Source organism: Talpa europaea (genome assembly GCF_964194135.1).
Source record: "Talpa europaea genome assembly, chromosome: 12".
Lineage (NCBI taxonomy): Eukaryota > Metazoa > Chordata > Mammalia > Eulipotyphla > Talpidae > Talpa > Talpa europaea.
The window spans coordinates 78,368,011-78,390,885 of NC_140079.1; the positions used below are offsets into that span (position 1 = coordinate 78,368,011).

At 56.4% G+C, this 22,875-nt stretch overlaps 1 protein-coding gene across 1 annotated transcript in view; it reads right to left on the reverse strand.

The window, feature by feature from the left end:
- Positions 1-226: 226 nt before the first annotated feature.
- ELN (elastin) overlaps positions 227-22,875 on the reverse strand; it is a gene marked incomplete at both ends in the record, with an annotated part of 28,415 nt that continues 5,766 nt past the window's right edge. Inside the window, 33 exons of the mRNA XM_084250144.1 lie at positions 227-246; positions 1,100-1,150; positions 1,796-1,825; positions 2,185-2,231; positions 2,594-2,642; positions 2,854-2,892; positions 3,558-3,641; positions 3,893-3,940; positions 4,023-4,076; positions 5,395-5,433; positions 6,098-6,202; positions 6,740-6,799; positions 6,877-6,975; positions 7,923-7,982; positions 9,289-9,318; positions 9,582-9,674; positions 10,248-10,328; positions 11,022-11,159; positions 11,730-11,783; positions 11,866-11,931; positions 12,866-12,910; positions 13,205-13,264; positions 13,643-13,684; positions 14,214-14,285; positions 14,737-14,766; positions 15,105-15,176; positions 16,037-16,084; positions 16,768-16,830; positions 16,914-17,018; positions 17,271-17,363; positions 21,101-21,133; positions 21,648-21,677; positions 22,538-22,588. Of these exons, the coding sequence (XP_084106270.1) occupies positions 227-246; positions 1,100-1,150; positions 1,796-1,825; positions 2,185-2,231; positions 2,594-2,642; positions 2,854-2,892; positions 3,558-3,641; positions 3,893-3,940; positions 4,023-4,076; positions 5,395-5,433; positions 6,098-6,202; positions 6,740-6,799; positions 6,877-6,975; positions 7,923-7,982; positions 9,289-9,318; positions 9,582-9,674; positions 10,248-10,328; positions 11,022-11,159; positions 11,730-11,783; positions 11,866-11,931; positions 12,866-12,910; positions 13,205-13,264; positions 13,643-13,684; positions 14,214-14,285; positions 14,737-14,766; positions 15,105-15,176; positions 16,037-16,084; positions 16,768-16,830; positions 16,914-17,018; positions 17,271-17,363; positions 21,101-21,133; positions 21,648-21,677; positions 22,538-22,588 (1,991 nt within the window). The remainder of the gene's footprint in view (positions 247-1,099; positions 1,151-1,795; positions 1,826-2,184; positions 2,232-2,593; positions 2,643-2,853; positions 2,893-3,557; positions 3,642-3,892; positions 3,941-4,022; positions 4,077-5,394; positions 5,434-6,097; positions 6,203-6,739; positions 6,800-6,876; positions 6,976-7,922; positions 7,983-9,288; positions 9,319-9,581; positions 9,675-10,247; positions 10,329-11,021; positions 11,160-11,729; positions 11,784-11,865; positions 11,932-12,865; positions 12,911-13,204; positions 13,265-13,642; positions 13,685-14,213; positions 14,286-14,736; positions 14,767-15,104; positions 15,177-16,036; positions 16,085-16,767; positions 16,831-16,913; positions 17,019-17,270; positions 17,364-21,100; positions 21,134-21,647; positions 21,678-22,537; positions 22,589-22,875) is intronic.

The following is a 22,875-nucleotide window of genomic DNA, read 5'->3' on the forward strand; positions in this document are numbered from 1 at the left end:
GGGGGCCAAGCCCGCCCACCCCTTGCCTCTAAAGAAGGGGACCTCCTGGGGCCAGCTCTGCTCTTGTTCCTTGCCCTGTGGATTTCCAAGTCTCCTGGCCTGCCTGTCCCCTCCCGGGGTGGGGACTTAGGAGGGAGGATGGGGTGAGGGTCACAAAGGGTTTACATTCTCCACCAAGCAGTAGCACCAACGTTGATGAGGTCGTGAGTCAGGGGTCCTGGGACGCTCACTTTCTCTTCCGGCCACCTAGGCAAGGGGAGGTACATGAAGGTCATTGGTGGCTGGCGAGGGGAGATGGGGGTGGTGGTGAGGGTGTTGGGGGGTGTGGGGGTGTGTGGGGTGTGTGTGGGGGTGGCCCTCCTGCTGGCCTTGTGAGGCCGGGCTCACGCTGACCAACTCCAAGCGGTCACTGTACCAGGGGGGCCTGAATTGAGCCGTGCAGTGTGGCCCCTATCAAAGGAAATGGGGTGAAGGGAAGACCCTAAACATGAGAATGCATCAGAGATTAAATGAGGCCCCCAAAGAGGGGAGTCTCAATCTCCCCATAGTGGCTGAGCTGGGACTGGAACCCAGGACTCCTGACCTTTGCTGGGAGGATCTGATTGGTGAGCCTTGTTCAAATCAAGGCCGGGTTGTCTGGTGGGCCTGATGTAGGAGTGGGTGAAATCCCCAACCGGTGCCCCTTCCCAGGAGCTAGATGTAGCTCATTACCGCCACCTAGTGGTGACGGGCAGATGAGTAGGGCAGGGCAGGCTTCCGGGAAGCTCCTCCAGTGTTTGGAAAGCAGCCTGACAGGGCCGCGGACATCAGCCGGGCCTTGACTGAGAGGCAGTCACCCTAGAAAGAGTGCCTCTGCCTCTGCCTGTCCTGTCCTCAGCTGCTTCATCTACGTGGTGGGAAGCAAGTGGGATGGGGGTGGGGTGTGTGTGAAAGGGAATCTGGAGCCTGAGTAACCACAGCGGAGAGGCTGGGTCTCCTTTGGTTTTTTTTGGGGGGGGGGCGGGGGTGGGGGTGTGTGATCAGAACTCAACCCACACACTCCCAGAAGTTTGTCTGCCTCTCTGAGGTCGGTCTCTTTGGGGGCTGAGTCTCCACTCACCTTGGAATCCCAGGGCTCCCAGGGCTCCCCCATAGGGCTTGGGTGGTTTGCCTGTGGACGGAGCAGAGATTGGGGAGGGCCAGACTTTCCCCGCCTCTCCCAATGCCCTCTTCCCTGCCCCCAACCATGTACCCAGGCTCCATCCTGTCACAGTAGGTTCTGAAGGCCTCCCTGTCCCCAGTTTGCCCTCAACCCAGCCCAGCCCGTCCCTCCTGTATGGCCAGTGCTCCCTGTGGATGCCCTGGAGGCCTGTGCACTCAGGGCCGGCCCTGTCACCATAGTCAGACCCAGCCACGCTTCCTGGTCTCACCCTGCCCCATCTCACATGCTCAAGTCTTCAGCCTCCTCTGACCACCTGCTTGAACAGAACTTGCTCTGTTCAAACCTTGCCAGTCTCTCCAGTTAGCCCCTCAGCACCAGCCCTCAGCCCTTGCTCCTGGTGTCCAGTCAAGTGCCAGACAAGAGTCCCAGGAGTCTGGATCCTGGCCTGTGTCCCCACATCCTGGGCCTGAATTCTCAGCTTCTTCCATTCTCTTGGGGGCTCTCAGGCCCCTGTGCCAGACAGCCAGCCCAGGGTTGTGGCCACACTAGCTACTCCCTCAACTCCCCGACCCTGCAAAAGGAATTGAGGGCTCTTGGCCCTGCTTGATAGAGGGTCCCCTCTAGGCCTTAAATGTCTTTTAATTGCAGACTCACCACCAACTCCCAGGCCCCCGGCTCCACCACCTGCAAGGCAAGGAGAGGAACTGTGAGTGTGCCCACTTTTGGGGAGCCCCCAAGCCTTCCTGACAGCAGGGCCTATCAGAGGGGCAAGTTCTGGACTTGGGTGTCAGGAACCTTACACTCTGCTTCACTCACTGTGTGACCTTGGGCAAGCCCCTGGCCCTCTTTGAACCTCTGATTACCTCATTTGGAACATGGCATTTTAGAAAAATTGATGCAAGTGAGGGAGAGAAGAATAAGGGGAGGCCTGGACTATACGTAATCTGAGGTCATGGGTTCATACTCAGGCCCTGGCTCAGTTTTTCTGAGCAGGAGAGTCTGAAGCAGGGGAGGAAGGAGAAGGGTCTGGGGGTGGGGCTGACCTGGGAAAATGGGGGACAATCCGAAGCCAGGTCTTGCTGCAACTCCTGTGGGAGACATTTGGGTTGGCAAGGGGTAGGCCCTACTTCGGCCTTGTCACCTGTGGCCTCTTTGCCCATGACAACCTATCCCCCATACCCCACTCCTCTGCCTACCCCAAACCACAACAGTTTTCTTAACAAACCTTACCCCCAACTGGCATCTTGGTAGGGGAACCTGTAGCCTCAGCTCATCAGACCAGGTTCTGAGGCCCAAAGAGTGGCACCAACCTGAGGCCTGCTCTTTGCCAGGATGTTTCGTCTCTGGATCTGTGCCCTCCACCCTCTCTCTGTCCTGCGCTAGAGGAGGCCCCAGAGTCCCCTTTGCTAGCCCGAGAGGCCTCTCCTAGAGCTGAACTGAGGAAGGGCCTACCTACCTGGAAAGGGCCTGGCTCCAAGGACACCTCCAAGGCCAGCGGCACCTGAGAAGAGTACAGATAGGAGTCAGGACAGGGCAGTTTAAGGGGCCCAGGGCAACCCCTCTGAATTCAGGGTCCGGGGTATCTGGGTGGGCCTTCGGTGGCTGCTGAGAGCAGGGCCGAGGCCTGCACCAGGGACACAGGAATTGAAAGGGGCGCACCAGATCAGCAGTTTGCAGACCTGGGCAGGTGGAGGGCTCAGTGGGCAACTCACCATATTTGGCTGCTTTAGGAGATATAGCTGGGGCCACACCTGGGGAGATGGGGCGCGTGAGGTTCGGGAACATCACCTCCTTCCAAGTCACATGCCCCTCCCTCCCTGCCTGCTGTTTATCAAGGGCCTTTGGAGTCAGCCTCCCCGCCTCTGCACCCCTCCTTCATCCATTCATTTCCCTACATCTTTGTTAAGCTCCCACTGTGTGTCCAGTCTCACAGAGCGCGCAGGAGGACTTCGGCTGCTCTAGGGCAACAGTGAGGCTCATGGGAGAGGGAATGCCAACGTGCAGCTGCTGGTGGCGGAGGCCTGGGCATGCCTTTTTCTCTGTGCTTGGGTTTTCTTCTCTGGCATGTGGGCGGAACCACCATCATCCTGAAGACCTCCACCTGCACGCTCTGGCAGGTTGAATGAGGACGGGGAGAGAAGACTGGGATCCTCAACTTCAAGGGTCACACCTAGCTTCTGACTGTCAAGGGCCCTCAATAAAGACTGCCCACAGGAGCCCAGAGTAGAAGCGGGGCTCCCTCACCCTGGGTTGCAGGTGAGGTGGGTCTGGGATTGGAGGCAAAGAGCACAGTTTGAGCAAAAATAGTCTCTCTCTCTCCCTCTCTCTCTCTCTCTCTCTCTCTCTCTCTCTCACACACACACACACACACACACACGCACACACCCCACTCACTGATTCCAGAGCGGCCCCTCACCTCCAAAGCCTGGGACGACTCCACCTGCCCCAAGTCCTCCAACCCCGAGCCCTCCAGCTCCGAGGCCACCGACTCCGCCCAGGCCTGTGGAGACAGCTGTGTGTTACCTCCCCAACCTCTCACTGATGCCTCTGCAGAGGGGTGCATGGTGATGGTGGGGCCTGAGTTGCCAGGGCTTTCCAGAGTACACTGGGGCCAGGAGGCGGGCCGGACCCTGGGCAGATGATGTTCCCAAGGGGCTGTGGGGGGCAGGTGCAGGGAGATATTCCTCATGCACATGGTCAGAGCCCCATGCCAGGGAAGCTGGCAGCAGCTCCCCTCCCCCCAGCACTCACCAAACTGGGCAGCTTTGGCAGCAGCTTTGGCAGCAGCAGGCCCAGCTCCTGGGGACAAAGGGTGCTCAGGGAGGGACTCTCCACAGTCGGTTCCCCTCCCTGCACAGCCTGTCCTGGGGCTTCAACTCACCTGCCACACCACCTGGGACACCTACTCCTCCAAGAGCTCCTGCGCCTCCTGCTCCTGTGGAGAGGAGAGAAAGTCAGTGTTCTCCTTTCTGAGGAGGGTCTCCCTGCCCCTGGGTCATTAAACAGGTCGACTAGTGACTCCAGGGGAGGAGCACTGGACAGCTGTGCCTCCCACCTGAGGGGAGAGATGAGCCCCCAGCTCTGCCCTGACCAAATGGGCAAGGGCAGCCCCCTGAGCCTTGACCTGTCTGTCTCCCCTCCTTCCCCAGGACCAGTGCTGGGGCCACAGGCGGCCACAGTGGTGGCCCAAAGCTGCCGAGGGCAGAAGACTAGTCTCCAGCTCTCAAAGTCCCAGGTTTGAATCCAGGTTTCTCCACTTAGATCTGTTGCCCCAGAGACCCACTTCCCTAGGAAGATGATGGGGGAGTAAAAGGACACATCAGCTGTGAACTGAGTTTGGCACAGAGCATATAGCAAAGTGTACGTGAACACTCAGTCCCCAGAGCATTACTTGCATGAGCCTGCTTATTTTTCATGGTGACAGGAAAAGTGGGTACCATTAGCAGCCCCCTGGCAGATGAGAAAACTGAAGCATGGCTGAGTTTAAGCAACGGGCTCCTGGCTGGAAATGGTTCCACGGCCAGCGCCTCAGTCATTGTTTCCCTCGTGACAGCTGTCAGATGCAGACTGGCGGAGCAGCCAGCAAGCCACAGAACAGCAGGGAACCCGTCCGGCCAGCGAGTGGGGGCTAAGGAAGCTGGGATTTTCCGAGGTGGAAACTGGCCCTAGAGGACCGGCTGGTTCCCTGGTTGAGTCCTTGGGCCAGCTCCCAGGAGGCCAGGAATGTGGGGGCTGCAGACAGTATGAGTCTGACAAGGTGGGGCTGCCTGAGCGCCAAGTCGGGGAGCAGGCAGCTCTGCCACGTCCTTGGGCTGGTGGCCTCAGTCCCGTGGACAGGGAGGCTGGTAGGAGATGGAGTTCAGACAGGAGTCTGAGCTCTGCCGCCAGGGAGGCAGAAACCATCTAGCCTTCTCACACCCAGCAGGCCAGGCCCTTCCCTGGCCCCGGAACCTTTGAAACTGTCAGGCCAGGGAGGCCTTAGGGACCCTGTCCTCACTAAGGTGGCCCTCTAGGGGCTGGAAATGCAAGAGATTTTTTTTTTTTTTTTTTGGTTGTCCTGGGACTGGAGGCATGATTGGTATTTCGGGGGCAGGGGCCAGGTCTGCAAAAGCATCATTAACGTGTCCTAGAAACTGCCTTTTTCCATTCTGCCCATCCCAGTCCTGTGCTACAAGCTCCGGGCAACGGGCCCTGGCTGGTGTGGGAGTGAAGCGGGGCAGCAAGGGAACTGACCATGGGAGGGGTGCGCTCACCATATTTGGCTGCTTTAGCTGCAGCCAGGGATCCAGGTACTGGGAAAAGAGAAAAAGGAAAAGGGGGGGGGGGTGCTCAGCACCTGAGTTCTGTGCCTAAGGCTTCTGCCTCCTTCAGGGAGCCCTATCTGACTTCCTTGGTTTTCATTGCTCCTCTCAAAGCCCTGAGCTCAGGATCACCTCCTGCCTAGAGTCAGAGTCCTGCCTCCTCCTGTCAGAGTCCCAGCGTCTAACAATGCCTCTAGCAGTCTGGTCTGGGAGATGCTTGAAGGATGAACTGTGCTTCTTCCTTCTATCTCTCCCTCGTATCCCCTCCAGGCCTGAGGCTGGACACAGCAGGTTCAGAACCCCCAGGTGAAGAACTGGATCTCCTAGTGCCCCCCCTTGCTACAGCACATTGTTAATGTGGAGCCAAGATGGCCCACCCAGGCCCACTGATTTCAGGGAGCTCTTTCTTTGGGTGGCAGCCTGCTCAGTTTGGAGCCCTGCTATCCTTCCACGGAGCAGGGAAACTAAAGTCTGCAGCCTGGGTCCTCCTTATCTGACTTGCTCCCCCATCTGCTACTCTAGTCATTTCTGACTGCTCAGAAGCCCCTTACGGAGAATTTACCCTGATTCCCTGCGTGAGATTGCTGGGAGCAGGAGAACTCCCTCCTCTGAGTTCAGGGAGCATTTTCTGCCCAGCCTTTAGAAACCTCCTCACCTGCACCTGCCCCAAATCCAGGAACCCCAGCACCAACTCCAAATCCAGGCACACCAGCACCAACTCCAAATCCGGGCACACCAGCAGGAAGCCCAGCTGCAGCCCCTGGGGGAGGTGGACAGTGAGTGGTAGCAGCAGGCAGGGAACGTGTGGCTTTGTGTGCGCGTTGGGGGTCCTCCCCAGTGTGCTGAGCCAGTTCCCCAGGGCAGGCTCCCAGACCCACTCAGGGACTTTCTCCCCCCTCAGGTCCTTATGGGGCCCTCCATGCCAGTTTGGACTTTCTGAACCACCCCCCCACCCCGTCCACCAAATTCAGCATCCCCTCCCCAGCTGGCATTCAGGGGGCACACAGTGCCACTTCCCTTTCCAGACTAACCTCTTGCTCTTCCCTCTTGGATGAACTCTTTTAACTCTTCTAGCAACCATCTGAGTTCCCCCACCCCCACAGTTCACACGGGAGAGCAGGACACTCAGAGGGTGTTCAGCTGGTAGGGGGCCTAGGATTCGAAACTGGGTCTCCCTCATATCAAATCTATGCTCCCAACCCCTCTGCTGCCTTGGGGACCTAATGAGGCTGCCGTGTGGGCCCGCACACGGGGCAGGCCCTGGGCGGGGGGTTGAGAAGGCAGGCAGGGCACTCACGGAGCTGGGCTTTGGCGGCCAACTGAGCAGCGGTTTTGCCTCCAGCCGGAGCCCCTACTCCTGGAGGGAGAGAGAGGTGTTCAGGGATGACACCCAGGGAAGAGTCAGAGGCTCCTCAGGCCCATCATGCGGCTCACCAGGAATACCACCAACACCAGGAACCACGCCACCGGGAGCGCCAGGAATGCCTCCGGGAACGCCTGGAACAGCTCCGGGAACGCCACCGGGAACACCACCTGCCCATGCAAGAGTGAGAAGAAGTAATCCTCGACCACGTCCTGGGCAAGGAGCGCAGAAGCTGCCGAAAGAGCAGTGGGCTGGGAATCAGGAGCCGCGGTTCTCCTCCAGCTGGACAGACTCGGTCAAGCTATATGCGATTTCAGACAAGTTACTTTCCCTGGGCCTCAGGGCCCTTATCCCTAGAATGAGGCATGTGCAGGATCAGGAGGTGTTAACCACTGGAGAGACAAGGACCCCTTGGAGACTTCTGAGAGGGAAGGAGGCAGTTATGTGAGACAAATGATGGGTTCGAAGCTCAGCTCAGGCATTTGGCTGTGTGACGGTGGGCAAGTCACTTAAGCTTTTGGAACCTCAGTTTTCACATCTGTAAAATGGGAATAATAGCACCAACTTCATAAGTTGGTGTAAGGATTACCTCAGCAAGTGGTAGCTTCACAAAAAAGGGTCATTTCTCATATTGAGGGTGAGGGTTGGCAGGTCTGAAGTTAAGATTCCTCTGTCTAGATAACAGTCCTGATTTTCTGATTTAAATCTTGATGCCTGTAGTTCCCTAAAGCAAAGGTATGTGGGGGCTGGCATACAACTGAACTCTAAAATGCTCCACTTTGCCAAGTTCAGGAGGGTGTGAGCCCAGCAGGAGGTATGCAAGTGGAGCAGGCTCCAGCTGGACTGGGAGGCACATGGGCTTTGCAGGGAGGAACTGGGTACCAGAGGACTCACCAGGCCCTCTCTCACTTGCTTCCTAACCAGGAACTTGACCTAGACCCCTAAAAGTGGTCAGAGGGATCAAAGCTGTGAGGAAGGCCCGTGTTCAGAATAGGACAGCCAAAGGGGGGCTTACTTCTCAAAGGGGGCTGAGTGCCAGACCCAGAGCCAGGGAAAGGAGACAGCAGGGCTCTAGGGTGCAGGCTGGCACCAGACTGCGTGGGGCTGGGATACGTACCAAACTTGGCGGCTTTGGCAGCAGCTTTGGCAGCAGCTGCAGCTGCTGGGGCCCCCGCTCCTGAGGAGGTGATGAGCAGAATTGGGGAGTGGTTCCCCAGCACCCCCACCCTCCCTGTGCCCCATTGTGGAGAAACCTCTCGGTATCCATCTCTAGGGACTGTCCCTGTTCTCAGAAGTCCCTCCCAGAGCTGCCTGTTCACTCGAGACCGGGAAGCCCACAGATCCAGCCAGGTAACTTCCACCTGGGACTGTGCCCCTGGACCTCTGCCTACAGTGGAGCGGAGCCCAGCGCTGTAGCTGGTAGAGGCATTGATCCTCACCCCTCTCCAAACCTCAGTCTAAATGATTTGTGGAGCTTCTTAAGCTGCTTTTAATTTTAAAAAATCCTAAGAGAACCTGTATTCAAAACCATAGTAGGAAACAACTCATTTCTTAGGGAAACTCTTGCAAGGACAATTTCCTCCCAGAAAGAATGCAGAAGAGAACTCTTCTGGTGGGAAAAACAACCAAGGAAGGTGTAACTTAATTTCTGTGTAACTCTGCATCTCTTCCCTTTGGTGTTTGATGGAGGAAAAAGCTCAGGGGAACCAAAGGGTGACACAGTTTCGCTCACTTGATTCGGAACCAGAGAGCACCTGTGGATGAATGATGTCCCCCAACCCTGGCAGAGCTCCACCACCCAGAGGGATGTCATTGGCTGTCTGAGGCCTCCAAAGGCAGGGAGGGGACTTGATCGGCTGACTCAGCAAACTGGAATCCCAAGGAGGGTTCTACCCTCCAAATGAGGGGGGAATTGCTTTCCCTTCCCCTAGCTCTAGGCTCAGTCTTGCTACCTTCAAAATGATACACTTGAGCGGGGTCAACTCCAGGACCCCTTCTATCTCTGTGGGGGCCACCGCTTACCTGGCACAACTCCAGCGCCTGGCACAACTCCAGTGCCTGGCACACCTGGTACCACGCCTCCAGCACCTGGCACCAGTCCTCCTGCGGCACCTAGAAGGGTGAAGTGCTGACCCTCCAAGCACCCTCCTCTTAGGGGAGCAGAGGGTGGAGGTGGGGTGGGAAACCATAGCTGCATGGGCCTCTCCAGCTCACTGGTTTGGGGTGGGGGCTGTAACAGTGAGCAACTGAAAAGGCAGAAAAGTTCAGTGTGGCTTTGGAAGATGGGGTCAAGGACTCCTGACATTGGCCCAGGCCATCTCAGCCCTGGAGAACCAAGTGTGAGGTTGCTCTGCCCTTTGGCAGGAGAACAACTCTGAGTTCAGAACCTGGACCCCAAGGGATTGCAGAGCCGGGGGAGGGAGAGACAGGGAAGGTGGTGCCCTGGGCTTGGGGCTTGGGGCTCAGGCAGGCAGGGCACTTACCATACTTAGCTGCTTTAGCCGCTGCGGCTGCTGCTTTGAAAAAATGAGAAAGAAAGAGACCCTCAGTGACCCAGGCCTGTCTCAGCCAGGCTGTGCTACTGTTCTCCAGCAGCTGAAGGTGCTGCAGGCCCTCCCTTCATACCCCCTGTTCCCCTGACTACTTCCTGGGTGCAATGAAGCCCAACCCACACTCCCTCCACACCCAAAAGTCCCAAGAAGAGAAGCTGTCATGCTTTCTCCTGGTTTCCCCAGATGAAACTAAGGCTCATGGGAAAGGATAGTTCCAGGAATACCTCCTGCTCCAGCTCCAACACCAAAGCCAGGAAAGCCCCCAGCACCAGCCCCAAAAGTAGGGACGCCGCCAACTCCTACTCCTCCTCTGGCCCCTGCAGAGGAAGCAGATCATGGAAAGTGTCTCAGTGAGAGGATCTGGGGGATGCCAGCTGCCTGGGAGAAAAGATACAACCTCTCCCACCTGGGCCCCAAGTATAGTCAATGAAGAATAGGAACTATGGCCTGGGCATCCCTCATCCCAGCTCCAGCCTCTTCCACAAATCCTTTACCAATACCCCCATCCCATTGCTCCCCACCCCCTTTTTTCTCTGAGCACTTGGATGAGGGGCCCTCTGGTGGCAATGGACAGATTGAAGGCTGGTCCCCTGTCCCCAGCCAGGCTTGGCTTCCTCTGAGAGCCCCTGATCAGGACAGGTATGCTCAGGGACACCGTCCAAGAGGGGATGCCATCCCAGGACTCTCCCATCACGCAGCCCCATGGCATCAGGGCCATAACTGGGGTCACATCATCCTGGAGTCCAACAGTGCCAAGTCCCTGCTCTGCCACTGAAATGATATGTGACCTTGGGCAAGTCTCTCCCCTTCTCTGGTAGAAGATGAGGGTCCTTCAGTTTGGCAAGGAAAGTCCAGAACAGAGAGGGACAACAGATCAGTCCGACACTCACCGTATTTAGCAGCTTTGGCGGCTGCCTTAGCAGCTGCAGCTGGTGACACAGCTCCTGGAGAGACCAAGGGGGACATGCATGCTCAAGAGAGATGGGGGGAGTTATCTATAGCCCTCTGCTCACCTGTCTGTCTTTTGGCCCATTGTTCCCCTAACTATTGAGGCCAATATAGAGTTATCCCTCCATTCATCCACTCATATCCAGCTACCCACCTGTCCTCTCCACTCAGCTCATCCACCACTGATCTGTCATGTCTGTTCATTTGTCTGTCTACCCTTGGATCTCGATCTACCCACTCAACCACGTTTCTCTCAGTCTACCCGTGCACCCATCTAACCATCCACTTATCTGCCTATCTTCCTATCCAGCGATTCACCTAACTATCTAGCTAACCATCCATCTGCATAGCCTGCTACCAACTCATTTATTCATCTGTTCATCCAACCATGTGCTTATTCATCCACCTATCCACCCATCATCCATCCATCCATCTACCCACCTCCCCAGCTAAGGACTTGGAACATAGGGATGAAAAAGTCACAGTTCCTGCCCCAAGGAACAGGCAAGAGCTGGAGAAGCACTGGAGAAGATGGTGCTGGCAGGAGCTAAGTAGGACGTGGGATAGCCCAAGGGAGAGAGGAAGGAGGCACGATCAAGTGTATGGAGAGAAGAGGACAAATGAGTGAGGTAAGAGGGAGAATCCAAGTCTTGACAATAGTGTCAATATTTCTCTCTTACACACACACACACACACACACACACACACCAGCTCACCTGGGACCCCAACACCTGGGACCCCAACACCTGGGACCCCAACACCTGGGACGCCGACCCCTGGGACGCCGACCCCTGGGACGCCGACCCCTGGCCGGCCGAAGCCTGGCACACCTGGCACCAAGCCTCCAGCAGCTCCTGTGGAAGGAAAGAATTATTTTTAGCCTGGACCCAGTGGGGACCTCAGAAGCCTTGGCTTTGGAGACCTGAGGGAGTAGCAGGTCTCGAGTGGAGGATCCCAGGTGGGCTGTCATTGTCTCTGTGTGGATCCAGCTGATCCAAGAGATGGGGAGGGACTGAAAAAATCGCTGTGGTGCTTGAAGGGTTTGGATCTGTGGGTGGGAAGAATACAATTTATTTCTAAAGCAGCTCCTGGATGCCATCAGGCACTCAAGCAGTTGATGCTGAAGCTGTGGGTCATCTCTGGGCATCAGATGGGAGTCCTCCTGCCCACGGGGTCCCACTGTTGGGTCAATCAATAGAGCACAATAGATATGGCCTCCAGGCAGAGTGAGCAGAATGGGCAAAGACAGGAGGCGGAACAAGGCAATTAGGGGTGGAGGTAGGAAGCTGCCACAGATGGACAAGTGCAAAGTCCATCTAGCCTTGTTGAACTAGGGTGTCTAAGGCCTGGAAGGGGCCAGGGCAGGCCCTGTGGGCCTGGGGACAGGCTGGAAGCCTGGACCTGCCACCCTTGGAGGCACTCACCGTATTTGGCTGCCTTAGCAGCAGCCTTCGCAGCAGCAGCTGGACCCCCGACCCCTGGAGAGACAGTCACATGGGGGTGAGGGCCTCTCCCTGTGGCCCACAAGGGCAGGCCCACCCCTGCTGGAAATGACACTACCTGCGATGCCTCCAATCCCAGGAATTGCACCTGCAACTCCGGGGAGCGCTCCAGGTCCTCCAGCACCTGTTGGTATGGGGACAGTGCAGATGTGAGTCCCAGCACCTTTCCTGAGGCTGGGCAGGAAGGCCACTTGGAGGCCAGCATTTTAACCAACACAGTCTCCACTGGGAATGAGGCCCAGGCGTCTCCGGCTGGGCCTGCTTGAGGAGGTCCCCACCCCACAATTCTTTGACTCACCCCCAAAGTGTCCATTTCAACACACTCATTAAGGGACTTGTATGTTTTCAGACAAATCCCATTCTAATCACTGCCACATACTGAGAAACCACAAGCGGCAGTTCCCCGGGCCAGAGGGGCTCCTGTAGGAATGTTCAAGGCTTCCTCTCCCTGTGTTCCAGACACTCGGCCAAGTTTGTAATCCAAGTGCCTGGCTGCCTGGCTCTGGCAGCCCCTCACTCCCTGCTCTCCCGATCCCACATTCCAGCCTTCCCACAAGCCACGTCGGCCAAGGAGTCTTGGGGGCCTGGTAGGGGGGTCTGCGGGGCCTCCATTGGATGGGCCTCCCGCTCTATGCTTCCCCCACATTCCTGCCCCCTTGTGCTGGTGGGGAGATGTCTTCTGTCCCACTACGGTGACAGGAAGGGCTCTCTGTGACTGGGGGTGAAGGAGGGAGGTGTGGATGAAGGATGCCTGGAGGGCTGGAGAGGCAGAGGGATGTAGGAAGGGTTGGATGGAGGGAGAGATGGGGGATGGATGGAGGAAGGAAGGGAGGCACGGATGGATGAGGGGTTGGAGGACTGATGGATGAATGGAGGATGGAAGGAGAGTGAATGGCTGGATATATGGATTGGCGGGTGAAGACTGGGTAGGGTTGAAAAGTTGGAAAAATGGGGGTGCGGTGGGAGGACCGCTTTTGTTTAATGAGGCAGGCTCTCAGCAGTAATAGGGATGGAGAAGTTGGGGCTGGGTGCTGGCAATGGGGTCTCAAAATACTCACCGTATTTTGCTGCTTTAGCTGCTGCAGCAGCCTGGGCACCAACCCCTGGGGGAGGGGAAGGGAAGAGATGCTGAAAACTATGGTCCTGCATCTGCGGTGCCCAGCACTCACTCCAGCTCCGGGAAAACCACTCATGTTCACAAATGGGATGCCCGGAGGTTTCCCAGAGCAGAGGCTGATACAGCCACTCCCACCCAGGGTCCTTCTCTAGGCTCAGGCGGGTGTCTGTATGCAGCCCGGGCTGGTCTGTTTTCTGGAAAGACCCTGGCCCACTTCAGGGCCCTGGAGCGTGGGTGATTAGTGCCCTTTTTGCTGACCATGGGGTGACATTCTCCTTACCTGTGCCTGTCGGGTACCCAGCCTTGCCCCCAGCACCAGCTACTCCTCCAGGCCCGTAGCCTGTGAAACAGAGAGGTTGTGGCCCCTGCCCCGACCTTCAGGGGTCAGGGTACCCTGAGCCCCCACCCTGTCAACCCAGCCAGAGTTAAAACAAGCCTAAACATATGTGTGAGATGGTTATTCCCATTTTACAGATGAAGACACTGAGGCTCAGAGAAGAAACTGGTTTTCCCAAGGCCCAGAGATAAGTGGGACGGACAGGATTGAGAACCAGGCTGTCCAAGTTCCTTGTTCCTTCCTCAGGGGATTCCCATTCCAAGATCCTCCCCCTTCCCCAGCTCAGAACTCTCCTAGCCCAGGCTGGAGCCACAATGCCCTTGCCAGGGCCCTGTAGCTGGAAAGAGCCACAAGTTCACAGTCTAGGGGAGCGTTACTCACCATAGGGCAGTTTTCCAGTGCTGTACGGCAGTCCATAGCCACCTGAGGAGAAGGGAGCAAGTTCAGGGGCTCCCCATGGCAGCCTCAGGCCTTGCTGAGCTCCTAAAGGTTAGGTGGCAGAACTACCCCCACAGGGCCTAGCACCTGGGACACTCCATCTCTCCCCTCGCCCCCCAAGTGTCACGAGCTGCTCATGGAGGCTCTCAGGAGAGCAGAGTCTCCCTGCTTCAGAGCCCCATGGGATGCCCATTCCCCCAAATCCAGCAAATTCTCTAGGGCTCTACCGTGGCCCTGGAGTCTGAGTATATTCCTTGCTCTCCATCCCCAACTGGAAACAGCTCATCATCAGAGCTGATTGTGAGGGTAAGTTGATGTCAGAGGGGTCCTGCCAATGAATAGTATCTCTTACCATCAACACTAATGGTTTCCCAACAGGGGTGTCTGTGTGCTCACATGCATATTGAAGTAGGCTTCAATATCCAGGTTTTCTTAACTGCCCTTCAGAGACCTGGGAGGCCAAGCAAGTCCTCCTCCCCTCAAGCTGATGTCTCAGCGCTGATGGGAGACTTACCTGGCAACTTGGGAGCTTTGATGGGGTAACCCAGAGGGACTCCAGGCTGCTGACCCCCAAAGGGTCCAACTCCTGTGAGAACAAGAAGGGCAAACTCAGATCCCAGCAACTTGGCCAAACCACCTCTGCTATGCCTATAGCCTTGCTTTCCACTCCACACAGACAGAAGGAGCCCCTACTGCATCCTGCTAAATGGGACCCCTGTCTCCCTGTCTCTGGGGAGCTGGGTACTCCCCAAGATGGGCCATGGAGGAAGGTGCAGGATTCCCTCCGCCCAGGACTTGGGCCACAGAGTCTGCAGCCTTGGCTGCATCTTGCATAGATGAGTGGGTTTGGGGACCGCGACACGGTCAGAAGGGTTGGGTGGGGGAAGAGGCCTGTGACTGATGTTGCTGTGTGCAGAGGCCAACCAAAGCTTGGAGCAGGATGCATGAGGGAAATAGGACAGGCCCGCTCCCCCCCAGGGCAAGGCTGCTCCCTGGCTGGCCGACCTGCTGGCTTGCCCACGCAGCTAAAGGCTCACCTGGGATTCCACCAAAAGCTCCACCTACACCTGCAATGACAAGATACTGTCATGGAGCCCAGTCGCCATGGCGCTGGACACAGAGGCACCACTGGCTGGCTTCAGGCAGCACCAAGGGGCAGGCCGCCCAAGCTGTGACTAGTTCTGCCCAGACCTCCTCTGTGACCACACTGTCCTCACACACAGTGAGGACCCAGGGAGGTGTGCTGCCTGTCTCGGCCACCTTTATGAGGACTGGAGCATAAGCGGTGCCCAACTGGAGGGCCCTGAGCCCAGGTCCCCCCACCCCACCATCACTCCAGGCCAGAGGGTCCTGAGGGTGGGTGAAGATCTTCACCATGGGCCCCCTAGTCCAGCTGGTTGCATACCTGGGCCCTTGGGCTTGACTCCTATTCCTGTAGGAACTCCAGGGAGCACCCCCACGCCTGGGAACCGAGCTCCTGAGGGGGTACAGAGGTTAGGGCATAAGGGCAGGGTCCAGCTCAGCACCCATACCCTCTCAGGTCACACAACTGATCTCCAACATGGTCAGTAAGAACCCCAGCTCATAGGGTAACTTTCCTTCCTTATCTGACCCAAGGTTAGAGGACCTGAGTTTAATCCCATTTCCAGCCACATGAGCTGGTGCCTAAGTTGGTTTCTCTGAATTGGAGTCAGTTTCAAGCAGTTCTGCCCACCTTTACTAGAGAAGGTGGACATGAAACAGCCAGTGCGAAGGGGGAAGCCCATTCCCTTTGGGGACTCTCTCATGACGCTCACAATCAAACCTGAAGCTGCCATCTGCTGGGGCCCCAACTCCTTATCTGCCAGCATCTGGAGCTCCCACCTCCCCTCTTTCCCTGTGGCTGGGCCAGGAGGGAAAGAGTCTGAATCTGGGCTTTTGGGGGAATTCAGAAGATCACATGTTAGGTGGGGTGGCCAGGCCCTGGCAGGGAGAGGAGGTGAGAGCACTGAGGGGTCCCCCGCAGGGCGGATATGCTGGGCGGGGCCCTGGTGACTCATGGCTTTTGGGAAACATCTGGCCACACTGGAAACTTGGTGTGTCCTTAGGGACCCACCTCAGGCTGTGATGATGACCTGGGCTGGGCTGGGGTCAGGGTTTAGGTTGGGGTGGGGGCTGACTGCCCTTTGTGGGAGAGACCTGCAGGGACCTGTGGCCTGAGTTTTGGTGTGTAGGGAAACAGGGCAGGTCAGGATCCATGCCTCTGGTGCCTTCTGCTTTGGGGAGATGTAAGGTCTACCAGGGAGCCTGACAGGGGCTGCTTTCCTTGCCACAGGGTCTCCTTCTCCTTGCTCTCACCTGTTCCTGGAAGAACTCCACCTGGGTATGCACCTGGCAGCCCCACACCTGTGGCCAGAAGAAGGAGAAGCAGTGAGCAGCAACCTGGCCTCCAGGAACCCCTCCCTGGTCCTTCTAGGGCAGGCAGCTCTGGAGCTCCAGAGCCAGACTTGCCAAGGCCCGGTGGGGGCGGCCAGGGACATGTGTCCAGTGGCCGAAGCCCTCTTCCCACGAGTTTCGGAAGTCATCTGCCTCCCCTTCTGTGCGTGGATTTATCTTGTCTCCTGGAGCCTGTTTACATGGTCGGCCCAGCCCACTTCTGGCCAACAGCTTCCAGATGTTCCCTCCCTGCTGTGTGGACTCAGGCAGCCTTTTGTTCAACCTGAAGTCACTTCCTGAAGGGCTCCGTGCAGAGGAACTAGCACCAGATGGGGAGGCAGCACCCCTGGGCCCCCCTAGCTATGCTGCTGCCTGAGCTTCTCTGTACTCACTCCATTCTGAGCCTTCACATCACCTGACAGCACACCAGAGTCTGTCTCTGAGGTCTCTTTCCATTCCAAGACCCCAGAAGAAGGACCCAGAAGGGAGACTGGGACACCTCTGCCTGGTTGTGGACATGGCACCACGCTTTGGACCTGGCTGACTTTCCCGCTCTGCAACAGCCAGGGCGCAACTTTCCTGCCCATTGTGGAGGTGGGGGCCCCTGGCCCTCCCTGACTTCTGCCCGCCAGCCCCAGGGTCTGCACACTGACCAGGCACTTTCCCAGGCTTCGCTCCAACTCCGACTCCTGCTCCGAGCTGAGGCACCACAGCACCTGGCATGGAAGGGGCTGCATCAGAGTGGGTTCCATCAGGACCTGCAGCCTTCACCTGGGCAACTCAGGTCTGGCCAACCTACCTGTAGACACTCCAACTCCAGGAATGCCTCCAACGCCAGGAATGCCTCCAACGCCAGGAATGCCTCCAACGCCAGGAACGCCTCCAACACCACCGAGTCCAGCACCTGCAGAACCAGGAGTGGGCGAGGCGAGGGGTCGTGCAAACAGCACTGGGAGACGGGAGGTCCTGGGCTGCGTGTTGCAGGCCCAGCATTGCGGTGTGGCCCTGCCACCACACTTTGAGACTTGGGCACAGCTCATTGCCTCCCATGAGTTGTAATAGATTGGAGATGAGGGTCCCACCTGCCTGCCTCCCAAGGAAGGTTATTTGCAAAGGGGAGAGCCCGTAGGCTGGAGGGCACGTCCCAAACACTCACCAGCCTTAGCAGCTTTATAGGCTGCAGCAGCACCAGCAGCTCCGCCAGGTACTAGTCCCCCTGGGAAAGCTCCTCCAGGAAAGGCTCCCACCCCTGTGGAGGGAGCTCAGGGTGAAGGCCTAAGCCCCAGGCCACCTGACCCTGTCCCACCTGGGAGGCACAGCTCAGGCTTTTCTGCTACTGCAGGACTTCCATGCCAAGTGGTGACGCTGCTCCGGCCCGGAGTGAGGGTTGGAGAGCAAAAGTACCAGACTGTTCCCTTTGGCCTGACAAAACTGCAGGGGTCTTTCAGGGTCAAACTTTCACACCTACCCCCTTCGGAAAACCTTCCTGAAACCTTGCTGAGCCGAGTGACACTTCTGGAGTCTTTTGGCCCATGGGGTTTCCTCTATCCTGTCCTCACTACAAAGTTATAATGTATCCAGAGCCCAGCTGTGGCTTCCTCGTGACCTGGGCAGCTGTTTGGGGCAGGTGGTCTCAGCATTTATGCCACTGCCCAGGACAGGCCTGGCCCACCCCCGGACCCTGACCACCTTTCATATTGGCCAGCTGCCCTGGATTGGGCTCTGGTGCCCAGAGGATGTCTTGCGTGGGTGTCAACACTAACCTGCCCCGGGGACAACACCTGGGAGAGCTCCAGCACCTGTGGGAAGAAGCAGACAGTTGAGCGGAGGCTGGTGTGGGGGCATCATTCCTGGACCATGGAGCAAGGACAAGACTGCTCCATGGGCCAAGAATGACCACAGACTGATAGTCTGTGGCCAGTGTGCTGCCACTCAGACCCTTAAGCTGCCCCCAAGTCTTTGGTACTTGGGAGTCGAACCTGATACAACAGCAGTCTCCTTTTAAGGACTAGCTGCTGTGTGCCATGCAGATGTTATTGCATTGACTCCCCTTAATGTGCCTGGGCCAGACCTTGTTTCTCCTAGAAGAGTGACCCAGCAGAAATTTCTATGAGGGCTGGAGCTGAGAAGAGTCTGCCAACAAGACCATACTCTGGCCGAGCCTGTCCTGCTACCACCATTAGTACCAGTACTCCAGACTGCTCCTCTTCTTTCTTGAAGGGGTGCCCTGGATCAAGCCACACCTCCTGTGTCTGAATCCCTCGGTCCCCCACCATTTATCTTTCTGTCCATCCAGGCTGCCCTGCCATCCAAGAGTCTCCTTACTTGCAGATGGATGCTAAAATGTTTATGAGAAGCCAAATGGGTCCCTCTGGCTCTCTCCTTCCCACATCTGGGCCTAATTGCTCCATCTACCCCTCCAGGGGACATTCCATGGCCTTGGCCAGGACTGATGGGCAATCAAGTTGGAGTTCACAATCATGCGGGATTTGTTTCCAATTATGTGAGATTCTCTTCTGCAAGTGCCAGTCCTGGCTGCCAGCGTCCCAAGGCCAAGGGGACCTCCCTGGGGATAGAGCCCAGACACGAGGACTGCTGAGCCCTAGAGGGTCTCCCTGGCTTTCACTGGGTGTGTTCTCGCCCCACATCCCTCTCCCTTCCTCAATTTCCTACTTGTGTGAGCTAACTCCTCTGAAACTCAGTCAGCACCCCTGTAAGATGGGTCTCTAACCCTGGGCAGGTGTGGCGAAGCCGGTTCACTTCCCACCACAGGCCCAGCCCTTCCCCAGCTCCATTAGGATCTTCTCTTGCACCAGGCCTGTTTCCTGAGCTCCAAGAGGGCAGGCGACATGCTCAGACCTTTCCTGACCACAGAGGCACTGGGGAGAGAAAATGGGGCCTGACAGGAAGAAGACAGCCCCTAAACATCCATCTGCCCTTTTCCCAGGCTCCTACCCCAGGCCACCCTCTGGGATGACCAGCTCCTTCCCCCCTCCACTTCCTTCCTGTGGACTCACCTGGCGCAAATGCCCCAAGTCCAGCCCCTGGAAAGGAGGAAAGAGGCGTGAGGGACTGCTCACAGCTGGGAGCCCAGGGGCCTGGCCAGCCCAACCTTCCCTTTTCCCGATGTCAGAGAACACTAGACTCACATCCTGATGCCCACCTACTCTTCTAGTGCACGGGCAAGTCACATCGCTTCTCTGTGACTCAGTTTCCCCCATACCAAATGGTCATTATGGCCCTGGCCTTCCTGGGACCAGTGGGCTTGTGAACAGAAAGCACTGAGTTCATGTAGCCTGCCAGGGTGCCCAATAGGTGACCCTTCCTGTCCTCTCAGGTGGGTGGTTGGCCTCCAGCTGGTGCTTAGGATGTGGGTGGTACTGGCTCCCAGCTGCCTGGTCTCCTGCCGAGAGTCGAAGCAGGGCCAGCCCCCTAAGGCCCCCACAGAACAGCTGCCAGGCCACCCACCGTCTGCTCGCCAAGGGATTAATTGGCCAAGGGATTAATTGTTCCCAAGTCCGACACACGCTGCCTGCACTCCGCCAGGGGCAGGCTCAGGCTTCCACATGCCAGGATGTACGGCCGTGTGGCCCTGCCCCAGCCTCTGTAACCCTGCGTCCCCAGACTGAAAGAAGATTGGGGGGGGGGGTCATGGAATTCAGCCCCTTTTCACCAGATGCCCTAATTTCCTTCCAGTCTACTCCTTTACCTGAAGCTGGACTTTCTTTTGGACAGCTAAGCTGACTCTTTCCTCAATGCAAGTTTCACTTTAGTGTCTGTCCACTATGGGATTCTGGAGGCAGTTTTCTCTGCCTTCCCTCAGTGTTGAATCACAACCTGCCATGTGTTCTCTGCTGCCAATGGGGTCAACCAAGACCCCTCTAGCTGCTGGGCTAAGAGCAGTACCACCCCCGGCTTTGCTGATTTAGACTGCCTCTGTGTTCTCTACATCAACAAAGATCCTGTTAAGAGGGCTCAGCTCTTGGGAAGACAAGATGAGGATTCTGGCAGGATGAGCAGTGCAACCTAAGGGCTCCTGGCTTGCCGACCCCCACAGCACCCAGGAAAGCCCTTGTCCAGGCTGCCGCCACTGTTCCCCTGCCCCCCTCAACTTCTTGCCTCTCTATTGCCTGACCCCAGCCCTGGAGTTTCACAACCAGGGGAATCTTGTAGATTCATTTGCACTTGGATCATCGAACTTTGTGATTTCGTAAGAGCTGTTGGACATACAAACTGTATTCTGGAGCCTTGGGTTTCAGAGCTGGGAGACACAGAGGGTGAGTGCCAAGGCCACATGTGGAGCCTCTCATGCTGACGGGCCCATAAATCTGCAGAGATGCTATTCCCTCCACCTGCTCTTTACCCACAAGTGCTTCCTGAAGGGCCCTCCCTCCCTTTTTCCTGGGGATTACTCCATGGAGCTAATGGTAGACCCCAGGAGCAAGGCCAGGCAGATCTAGCCACATCTTCTTACTGGAAAACTCCATGGTCTGGACACAGCTGGAAGGGAACTGGGATTAGGATGGGACCTCCTCTGGGGCCAGAATCAGGGTTCAGCCTGGGGTAAAGCTCAGGACTTGTCTGGGCTCAGATAGTCATCAAGGTCAGGTATATCTAGGGTCTTTGTCTGGGCTTAGAGAGGGCTTGGTCTGGGTCAGAGGATGACCCTGGAGGAGTCTGGGGCCTACTATTTGTGTCTGAGCTCGAGGCCTGGCAGCCACTGGAACACCAACCAAAAGCCCCAGCACCAGGGCTGCCTCTGAAACCCTGTGCAGAAGGGAGTTTCTGGGAAACTGGGCACATGGGAACTGGCAGGATAGAGGCCAGATGACATCAGCTGCCTCCAACCTGGGCCCCTGGAGCCCTGGGGTGTGGTTCCAGTTTGTACTTGCCTTCCTTCTCGTGACATTTGGATCCCTTGCTGGGTCCACCACTCTGTGCACCCCCTTCCCCTTTTCTCTTGGTGCTCTGAGGCTCTGATCTTACCTGGTTTGGGTGGTTTGCCTCCAGGCCCCAATGCTGTAGAGGGAAGAGATGGCAGTGAACAGTAGTTCTAGTTCCAGTCCTATTTATCCCCCAGGGCAGAGTGAGGGCATTATGGGGTCCTGCCCCCAAGTCCCAAAAGGGCTCTCAGGGAGGGTCCCCTTATCTGGACAGGGAGTCCATGAGAGCCTAGTACTCAGACACCTGGGTGGAAAGCCTGACTGTGCTTTGACGTGTGGTTATACTCTTTGAGACTCAGTTTCTCAGCTTCCAAAGGGGACAGAGACACTTGCTCAGCCAACTTCAAGGATGTAGTGGGCTTCAAAGAATATGAAAGAAGGCAAGGCCGCAGGGAAAGAGCCCAGGGGGAAAGGCCGGGGCCATGGGCTCCAGTTCTCAGACAAGTCTTTCCCCACTGGATGCTTGGTCTGTGAAAAGAGGTGCCCTTGCTGCTTGGGCCTTCTGGGGTTCTGAGGTCTGAGGATCTAGATGGGCTAGAGTGATACCCAGATGCTGTTGGTGAGGAACCAGTTTTGGTTTCTGAGCTTACCTCCTACTCCCAGGCCCCCGACACCAGCCCCTAAGTTGAGAGAAAGAGAGAGAGAGAGAGAGAGCTGTTAGCACTCCCCAAAGAAAACCACCCTCAATGCAAGGTCTAGCTAAGTGATCTCTGTGAGCCTGTTTACTCCTTGGGCCAACAGCCCATGCAGTTTGGGTCTGGAGTGCCCCAGGAGTTGCCCTCCCATTGACATCAGTTCTGAACACTTATGAGCTTCTTAAATATTGAAAAGATTACTTTGATTTTTCAACTTTAAAGTGTTACGTTTTTTTCCTACATTAAAAGAAACTCGGCCCCCGATACCGTTGCTTCCACATTCTGCCAATTTTCTGCCAATTTTCTCTTCGGGGGGTGGGGCTCCCGGCCTCCATCCTCCGTAATCATTGCTTTCATATTGTTTTTACTTGTAAAACATCTCACCATATTGCACGATTGCAGATTTTTACTTTTTAGTAATGGAGTCATGTTTCAGGGTTTACTTCATCACACTCTCCAGCCAGGTGGCTTTCTGGCTTTACATTTTTGCAAGCGCCACTCCTATAAGCCTCACTGCAGATTGTTGTTTTTCTCTTTTTTTTCCAATTATTTCCTTTGAATGAATTCCCAAGAGTGGAATCCATTGGTTCTAGGAATCTAACAGTTTTAGGACTCTGACTGGCAGGAGTGTGAAGGGCCCACTTCTCTAGCCTCACCCGCACTGTGATATGCTGTCAGAAAATGTAAGCTCCTGACAGCTGTCACGCTGACCGCTTTTCAAAGTAGGCGGGACTTGTGGCTCCTACTTGCCAACTTTCTTCCCTTCCGCAATGTCAAAATGTGCTTTTCTTCCCAAATCATCATGATCTGTTTCAGCTGTTGATGGGGAAGTTCGAGTACCTTACCTGGGTAAAAGACTCCTCCAGGAACTGCACCAGGAATAGCACCTGGGACCCCTGGAAGGAAGCAGATAGAGTCCTCCATTAGCCGGAACTAAGAACTGTCTCAGGTCAGGATGCTATCACACATCTATAAAACAATTTATGTTTACAAAGCATTTTCTCATTCATGCTTCTGAAAGTGGCCCTGTGAGGCTGGAAGGGCAGAGATTAACATCTTCATTTCAACAGTTGTGAGTTCAGGCTCAGAGAGCTTAAGGAATGTGCCTGGGGCCACACAGCTGGGAAGAGATGGAGTCTGGCCTCAAACCAGGCCCCTCTCGGAGTGTGACAGTTTGTACTGC